Source organism: Crocodylus porosus, unplaced genomic scaffold (assembly GCF_001723895.1).
Source record: "Crocodylus porosus isolate Cpor-Errol unplaced genomic scaffold, CroPor_comp1, whole genome shotgun sequence".
NCBI classification, from domain to species: Eukaryota; Metazoa; Chordata; order Crocodylia; family Crocodylidae; genus Crocodylus; species Crocodylus porosus.
Window position 1 is genome coordinate 62880521 of NW_017728947.1, and position 9510 is coordinate 62890030.

At 42.1% G+C, this 9510-nt stretch overlaps 1 protein-coding gene across 1 annotated transcript in view; it reads left to right on the plus strand.

Moving 5' to 3' along the window:
- AQR (aquarius intron-binding spliceosomal factor) overlaps positions 1-9510 on the plus strand; it is a 103326-nt gene that overhangs the window by 13942 nt on the left and 79874 nt on the right. The window contains exons 8-11 of the mRNA XM_019551765.1: positions 287-387; positions 4788-4864; positions 5202-5266; positions 6713-6829. Coding sequence (XP_019407310.1) covers positions 287-387; positions 4788-4864; positions 5202-5266; positions 6713-6829 — 360 coding nt within the window. The remainder of the gene's footprint in view (positions 1-286; positions 388-4787; positions 4865-5201; positions 5267-6712; positions 6830-9510) is intronic.

Consider the following 9510-nt stretch of genomic DNA (forward strand, 5'->3'; position numbering starts at 1 on the left):
TTGATGGCTTGCCCAAACTCAGTAAGGGGTCCTCTGCCCAAAATAATTGCCCGCCCTTGTCTTAAAGGGACCTAGAGGTTGTTAATTGGTGTTGCAAGCCTAGGCAAGAACTATTACAACTTCTGTTGCAAGTGATATTTCTGAGTAGTCTTGGAGTCCAGTTATGTTGGCTGCTGCTCTGGGGGTTTTTGTTTACTTTTATTGTGTATTTTTACTTACAGTTAGATTTTTATTCCATGCAATAGAAGTGAGTTCTTTGTGGCTGAATACTATTTCAACTTTTCAGGCACGCCTGGAACAGGAATTGAAAAAGACACCAAAACTTAAAAAATTTTGGAATCTTATCAAGAAGAATGATGAGAAAATGGATGAAAAGACACGAATTCAGTACGTTCTGGAAACTTTTCATATTAACTTGAAAGCATACAGTCTGTTGATTTTTGTCTGGCTTTGAAGGTAAACCTGTTTGAATCGGATAGAGATAAAAGTAACAAATCAACATTTGATAGCGTGCTGTTTCTGGGCATAGCAGTCCAGCAGATACTAGTATTTGGCTTAATTATCATGTTGCAACCAGAAGTTAAACTATTTGGTTTAAAAAGTCCTTAAGATAAAAGACAAGTCCTTTTTTATTGTTCCATATGATTTACCTTAGGCTGTTGGTTGTAGCCATTTTGGTCTAAGGACATGGGCAGACAAGGTTCCTTGGATAGATGTGATGGTCTAATAAAAGACATCCCGTCTACCTGAAGAACTGTGTCTGCCTATGTGATTTACCTGTAATATTTGTTCATGTGCTTTAAAATATAATGGTTACAAATAATGATTTATTTAGACAAACATGTACAACTAATGATCAGCCATCAGCATTGCCCAGTGCTGCTGAATCCTGTTACTACTGGGACATGGCAACATTGAATTTGGTAGCACCTACCCCTGCAGTTCTCATGAGGCCAAACCCTTGAGCCAGAACTAATTGCTTCTCCAATCCCTGTCACCCTGACTTATGTTACTGGTACCCCTTTAACTGAGCGTCCAGGACTCTTGGTTTGCTTATGGCACATACGCTGTGTGTTAGCCACCACTGCTGTAGAGCTTCTAAAAGTTTAAATTCCCTATCAGCTTCTGCAGTGTCTAGGCCTTTTAGTAGGCCCTAGGTTGCCTTCTAAGAGGAATTTAGCATGAGTCAAGCTAACAAGCAGGGTGGATTTGATTTAAATCAAAACATTTTAAATCACTGGCCAGGAAGTTTCAATTTAATCATTGTTTTCTTTAAAAAGTGCATTCTTGTTGTTTTGTTATCTTTTATTCATAAATTCTTAAAACTGTACTTTTAACAAAAGGTAAGGGTTTGACTTTGTGTACACAAAATTGCAGAGAGACAATAGAGCTAATTGGGTAGGTAATCAGCAGGGATCCTCGTTTTTTCTGATTTAAAAAAAAAAAAATCACAAATCCTGCTTCCTGCCTGTACTCCCCCCTGCTGCAGGCTCGAGCGGGGTAGCTTCCTGCCACTGTGCACATGCCTGGGGGTAGGGGAGGCCTGCACCACCCAGATCTGTATGCAGGGCGGGTGCAGGCTGTGGGCTGAAGCTCGCGCCCTGCTTCCCTCCCCCAGAGCTCTACTCTGCCCTGGCAACGTGCTTCCTGTGCATGCCGCTGCTTTGAGGGGAGCAAACCCATGCTGCTGCTCTCACTGCAGCCCTGCGCCAGGGCAGCATGGAGCTTGCAGAAGTGAGCAGCTTCTCCGAGTGGCTTTGCTGCTCCCTGCTGCACTGGGGTTACACCTGCCAGGTTGTGGAGGCCCTGGGGGAGGGAAGCAGTGCGGAGCTTGCAGCGGCAAGCAGCTTCTGTGTTCAGACCCACTGTTCCCTGATGCCCTGCTTCCCTCCCCCTGGGCCTCCGCAGCTTATCGGGCACAACCTGGCATGGCAAGGAGCAGAAGAGCTGCACAGAGAAGCTGCTGGTTGCTGTGAGCTCCGCGCTGCCCTGGCGATGAACGCCCTGAGCGCACGGCTGCAGTAAAACCAGCAGTGCAGGGTTGCACCCCTCAAAGCAGTGGTACGCGCAGGTGGCTCGTCGCCAGGGCAGTGTGGAGTTCTCAGCAGCGAGAAGATCCCTGGTAGCCCCGCTGTGCCCTGCAGCGCTGTGTTGTGCCCACTGCACTGTGGAGATCCCAGGGAAGCAGGGCAGGACCCCAAGCCTGCAGCCCTCTCCTGCGCAGTGTACAGATCTGTGGGGCTGTGCCCCCTGCCCTTGGGAGTGCACATGGCAGTGGGGAGCTGGCCCTCCCCCTTTCCTGGATGAGCCACCCACAGCCCCATCCTGCTTCTCACTGAGGCCCTGTATCTGTGCATTGCGGCCCTGGGCCCAAAGCACTGCCAGGCTGGGCAGCATCCCCAGCCCTGCCCAGCTCCCTCCCTCTCTCCCTACAGGGGCCTCAGTCCCCCTCTCCCTCCCCCACTTACCTGCTTGAGCTGCTCTGCAGGCTGCCTGGGGCCATGTGCATGTTTATGCACATGGTGCCCCTGTCTCACTGCCTTTCTCCTGCTCTCTGCCAGCCAGCAGGGGAGCTCATCGCAAAACTGCAAAATCTGTGGGCAGGGCCGTCCAGGGTGGGGGGCGGGCAGCATTTGGGGCAACTGCCCTGGGCCCCGCTCTTTGGGTGGCCCTGCGTAGTTGGGTGGAGTGGCCACAGTGAATCTGCACTGCCAGCGGACAAGCTGATTTACCCCGGGCCCTACACCTTGCTCGGGTCAGCTCTGTCCATGGGTTTCTCTGGTAAATCAAGAAATCCATGTTTGACTCTGGTAAAAGGCAAAATCTGTGGTTTACTGTTTTTTCCATGGGAAACAGAAAACCTGAATCCCTGATAATCAGGTGTTTCATCTCCATATACTACTGTTAACAAGGATGTTATCTCTGGAGACGACAAACTCTCCTTATGCCTGAAGAAGAGTGTTTGTGCCCGAAAGCTGCAAAGAACAATTCTTCCAACTATTTAGTTGCTCTAATAAAAGATACCACATCTACCTTTGTCTGCCTGTGATCTCTGGAGACACAAATCCACAGTTTGAGAACTGGAACTAAGTATCACAGAGATGCTTAATGGGATTTTATAGAATCTAGATTGAGCACTGAGTCCCATTGGGTAGAGTGGGTTTCATTAATCTTTTACTAATGCACAGGGGAGCCTCTGGGAAGCCCATAAGATTGGGTCCCTAATATAGTCCATGGCCTGTTGTAACCTATTTATAAAACTTTTCTGAAAAGGTTACATGAATATATTGTCTCAAATAGTATATAATTAGAAGTCATAATCCCTGTTCCATGATGAGGCTGGCAAGGTTCTTTGAGTAGATATGATATCTTTTATTAGACCAACTGAATATTCCATGTTGCCTTTGAGGTTTAACATATCTTGAATTAAAACTTCTTTATATGCTTATTTTTTTCAAAAGCATCTTAAAAAAATCAAAACATACGATTAAATAAAAAAATCTGATTGAAATAAATCAGTGTTCTTTATTTTTAAAAAATGTTGATTTTTATTCATCCTGCTAACAAGCAAGATTAATAGAAGTAGCATTAAATGAAGTTGTAAGTGAAAGGGAAAGGTCAAGCCTAAGTTAGTTAGATCAGCTCTTGGCCACCTAGATGAGCATTAGGTCAATTGGCTTCATCTTGACTGTAGGGTCACTTAGGTGCATCCTTTTTACCATATTTGTGTTGTAATTTTTTATTTAGGAACTTCATATGGTTCATGTTTTGTTGACGGGATAACATTGGGTACTGCTTTAAGACAAGGTTACTCCTGAAGTAAACTCATGTTTAGGCTGAGGTTCCCTTCAGCTGATGTAAAAAGCTCCTTGCTTCTTTAGAACTTAGTCTCAAACTTGGGTAAGGCTGTCCCTAACACTGGCCACCCATTAGTGGCTTTTGATATTTTAGAACTTAGAAATTTGGGTTTTAAGATTCTTGTATTTAGGCTAAGTATTTTATTGGACTGTATAGATGCATGTATACAGATAGATTCCTGTTTTAAATTATTTGTGTTGTCAGTATTCAGTTTTTTAAAACTTTTAAAGTGTTTCTTGCATTTGTTCCTTTTGGGGGACTTTGTTCATTGGAGCAGGCTTTTTGAACTTCCTTCAATACCTGGGCCACCACTGGGCTAGGGGAGGGGTGGGGCAAGGAGGTACAGGCAATGTATCAACACATTCTGTAACTCCTCATTACTAGTCTGGTAATTGGTGAGTCATTTATATACAGTAAGCATACAAATGTTGCCTTTGCTACCATGTTAGTCACTTTGGCAATAAAGAAAAATGATTTTTTTGCCATGTGTTTGAAAAAAAAGGATATATTATTGCTAACATAAATCACAAAGCTTTGGGAAACTTTCACAGAAATGTTGACCATAAAAAATATGTCAGCACTGGTCCCTGCACAAATTAGTCAGAATATCAGTTCCAGCACTGGTGTCTGTGTGGTAGAGTTTCTGCCTACCATGTGGGAGATCAGAGTTCAAGTCTCGTCTGGGTTGAGTAGGAGTGATTGAAATGACAGGGGGATAAATTCTTATGGATAGGTGTCTGACCCCAGCACTCCCCTGCCTAGACAGGGGGTTGGACTTGATGATCTGTTGAGGTCCCTTCCGACCCTAGCTAGCATCTATGAATCTATGAAACTGAACTTAAGAACTGAGTTAAGATCCTGTTATGCTGGTAGTAGATGCAATATTCTTTGGTTTGAATTTTTGTAATACTAATTTTGTCTCATTTTAGGGCATACCAAGAAAGAAGATTCCTTTCACAGCTCATCCAGAAATTTCTCTCTGTGCTAAAATCAATACCTGTCTCAGGTATGTAAGTGTGTGATCCCTTTATAGCATCTAAAATTGCCCACCCTTAAATTAAGGTACTTAAAATTACTAGTGACTTCTGAAAATCCTATTCATGGGTGTTTCACCCAAAATCTACTCTTGTTGTGGGCAAATGCTTCAGATCACTGGAATATTCAGCCTGTAATCTACTGTGTTAATCTAATACACAACAGTAGCTAACAAGCCTGTCAGCTCCAGGTGTTTAGTTCTTGTTGAAATATTGGAAATATGTTCACAGTTTTTAAAACCTGCGGCAAAAATATGTAATATCGAAGAATACAGGAGTTTCTGACTTCCTTTTTTTTCTTGTGCTTAGGTCCTGTTTCCATGGACCAAGTTCATTACTGTGAAAGATTCATTGAACTCACAATAGACTTAGAGGTAAGAAACCCATAGAACAAAATGTTTGACCTCAAGCGGTTATTATTTTAGGAATGAGCAAATACTCAATGTTTACTTTCAACTCTTTGCTTCCAGACTGTTTCAGACAGATATGGGTTAAACTTCTGTGTCTAGTGAACATGATTTTCTTATGTTATGTTACCAAAACTAGCCCAGGGTAACTTAGCAAGTGTTGCCATATCCACTGAATAGTCCTGCAGAACTTGATCTTACCTACATTATAAGTCCTGGTTTGCGCTGATGCAGTTTACCTCCATTTAGAAACTGGATTGTCTGAACCTGTGCAAGTAGTTGCTTGCCTGTTTGTAATTAGGAGTTTGTGCAAGTGAGACTTGCAGGTGACCATCAGTAGCTGTAATATAACTAAATTCCCAGTGTGCAGAAGAGACGGAACTTCAGCTGACCAGTTTAAAGCTGACTGTATTAGAACTGAGGCAGTAATTTTGTCAAACAAAACGTTCAAAGCTCTGAATCCATAACAAAAGCTGTCCATTAAGCCATTTCAAACAGTTCACTGGCAGCTTTAAAATGCATAGGTAGCTCTTAAAGCCAACTGATTTGTAGTTGTCCATCATTTCTTAAATTAAGTGTAGTTAGTGAGAACTTGTGGACTTGATAATGCTGTCCAAGAGACTCAAAAATTAGTCTGAAGATTTCATATTTAATTAAAAGTTTCAACTTTCTGATTATACACACAGTGAATAAGCCTTTGGGATAGGTAATGGCTTCATGTATTAAATAGTGTGATTGAATTCATTAAATGATAGTGGATGTAGTGCTGAAGGAAACTGCTTCTCTTGCCAAAACTTCGTGAGAACAAAAGATAGACAGATCTTATGGTGAAATGTTTGCATTGTCTAACGAAATAGAGGTTTTATAATTGACAAATTTCAGTTGATTTTAACTACTGAATATTATTTCATTTATATTATTTTAAATCATTTCAATGTTAGTAAACACACTGATGTTTACAGGAACAAAAAATATGGGTACTTCAGTTCATACTGAGTGATAAAGGGCATACAGCTGTTAAGTGTTTCTTTAATAAACTTTGCTAGGATCTTGGTAACTAGAAACACCTACCTAATTATGAAAACCAAACTTTTGCAAATACAGGGTGAAATTCAAAGGAGGAGAATATGCTAAAATGGTAGCATGCTGAATATTAAACCAAAGGCTTATAAACAGTAAATTTTATGTTTGTCTTGTCTGTGCTTTGGGCAGTACAGGAGAGTTAGTGTCTGGATTGGAAGTGGCACATTAGAGTCATCAGGACAATCTGCGGCATAAGGAACATAAATAATATCACCTGCTAGTTACTCAGCATTTTATCTTTGCCTTTGTTTTCAAAATAAACAGGTAGGGAGCCAAAGTTTTCTAAAACACTGTATGATAAAACTGCTAATACAGAGTTATGTGTTCTAGGCCTTGTTGCCCACCCGGCGCTGGTTTAATACAGTATTAGATGACTCCCATCTTGTTGTTCACTGTTACCTGTCCAATCTTGCTAAAAGGGAAAAAGAGGGCCATCTCTTCTGCCAGGTAATCTTTAATGTTTATATTAATGAAGAGTTTCTCAAGTGAATGAAAATGTTTTTGTCTTTGTATTATGCAATTGTACCCTTTGAAAAGAGAGAAACTCTCTCTTCTGGTGTGTGTTCATTTTCAGTTGCATTGAACTGTCTAAAGTAGCACAGTCCATTTCTTAGTTGGTTACATTCAGATAAACTTGGGTCTTGCCATCCAGAGGTGCTGCATGGGATTTTGATTCTTTTTTAAGGAATGGTACCTTTTGGGACCAAAATCCTGCTACTTTATAATGCTGTTTTTTAGTTTATCAGCCCTCTGTATTTGTGCAGACATAAGCTACTGACAGGTGTTCATTTCTTCTGGTAAGAATTTATTCCAGGATATTTTTCAGAGCTGGAGTGTTGTATATGCATTCCAGTCTCCTGGCTGGAGAGCTACACAGGGAAATTTTCTGGCCAGGGGTTGTTAGATCTGCTCAGTGGACCAGCTGTGCCTTTAGGGGAAGCCCATTAATTGACAGCCTGCCTTCTCCTGCCTGGGAAGGGAGCAAGCTGTAAAGAAGGAGCCCCTAGGTTTTAAATTACCTTTTGTTTAACCCAGGTAGGCTGGGCATAGGGTGATTTAAAGTCAGAGGCACAGGGAAGTAGGGCTTGGGATAGCTTTACCAACCCTGGGTCCTAGCCCTTTGGCTTCTAAATTGCCCCAGCTGGCAGCACACACAGAATTTAAGCCCTCAGGGAAGTGGGCAGGGTAGCATTTACAGTCTGAGGACAGAGTTAGCTTTCTCAGATCCTGTGGCTTTGTATTCCCCACCTCCAAGTGGTGGCAACACCTTCCCTGTCATGGTTCCAGGTCCTGTGGGATTTGCAATACTTCCCTTAGCCCAGCTGGATGATGGGAATGGCATTTAAAATCCAGGGGCTGGGAACTGGGGAATTGCTGGGGCACATTCTTCCAGGTCTGGAACCCAGGCACATCTGCCTCCTGAGTGAATGTCACTGAATCATGCATCACTAGGTTTTGTGTGTCGTGTTTCAGGTTTTAGACTCTTCTCCTGTTGCAGGAGAATGGCTCCCTGCACTTGTCCCACCAGTCACTGGTAGAATTGGGCAAGCTCCCCACAAGGCTCCCTGGTACCATCCAGCTGGATGGCTGTCAGGCAGCCAGTGATCTCCCTCCTTTCCTCTCCCTTGGAGGGAGAGGAGGAACTGTTGGATGCTTTCTGAATTGGAAAGAAGTGTTGGAAGAGATGGAACTTCCATTGAGGAAGAACCGTTTTTCTTTCACATAAAGCCCTTGAATTGGATGTACACTCCTTGTGCTAGGAGATAGGCTTTTCTCCCATACAGATGTAGCACCTATATGTGGCCATAGTGTTCCACATATTCCAAGAAGTTGTTGCATATTTTCATTTAATTTTTATTAGAGGGGTTCTTGAAATCCTACTTCAGTAATATAAAATTTGAATAGTGGCACTGTTAAAACTGCCCTCACCAGCTTATAACCAGCAGGTAAATTCATTGTCATTTCATTGCATTTCTTATGCAACTATTTATAGAGAGTACAGCTTAGTTATATAAGTGAAGTTACTTTAAGATATATTTTTGCAGTTTCATCACACTGCAACTAAGCTAAGTTTCCTATAGGTTTGTTTATGGTGCTCAAATATGGTGTATGGAAGTCTTATACTGACACCCTGCCCAGTCAGCATGTACTATTTCTCAAATCCCTGACACCCTGCCCAGTCAGCATGTACTATTTCTCAAATCCCAAGTACTGTAACTAGCTGCCTTAGTTTGCCTGTGTGTACTAATAAGCTCTGGTGAGAGGAAAAGCTTACTGGTGTGCACTCAGTATCATCCTAATGTTACTACATTTTCTGGTTCATGAAATACTATGCATGGAGCAGGTGTGGTTTGCTAGTACAGCATTGCCTTTATTATAATTGAACAGCACAGATGTCATCTGTGCAGCTGGTCTCTGCTTTAGCTTCTATATGAACATCTTTGATAACCATTGCTTTTTAATTGTTATTAATTCAGTCTCTCTTGAAGGAGATGGCTACCTTAAGGCGTGTGATTTTATCCTGCTTGTTAACGTTTGAATGTTTTTGAGATGTATTTTTCCAGGGTGGGCTTGGTTTAAATCAAGTCAATTTAAATCACTGGTCAGGAAGCCTTGACTTAATCCTTGGTTTCTACAAAAAGTGCATTATCTCTGGAGACAAGTCCACGGTTTGAGAACTGAAACTAAGCATCACAGAGATGCTTAGAAGGATCTTCTAGACCGGGGTGGGCAATTATTTTGGGCAGGGGGCCGCTTACTGAGTTTTGACAAGCCATTGAGGACCACATGACAGGCAGTCCAGGGCAGATAAATATTAATTTACTAAATTTTTTTAGGGGCCCCGCGGGCTGGATAGAATGCCTCGGCCGGACACATCCAGCCTCTGGGCCGCATTTGGCCACCCCTGTTTTAGACTGAGCACTGAGTTCCATTGGGTAGAATGGTTTTCTTTCATCTTTACTAATCTATATATGAGCCTTGGGGAAGCCTATAAGATTAGGTCCCTAATATAGTCCATGGTCTGTTTGATTTTTAAAGTATCTTAACAAAAGAATCAGAACATGATTACATTTAAAAAATCTGATTTTAAATTTAAAAATCAATTTTTTGTTTGGGTTTTTTAAATC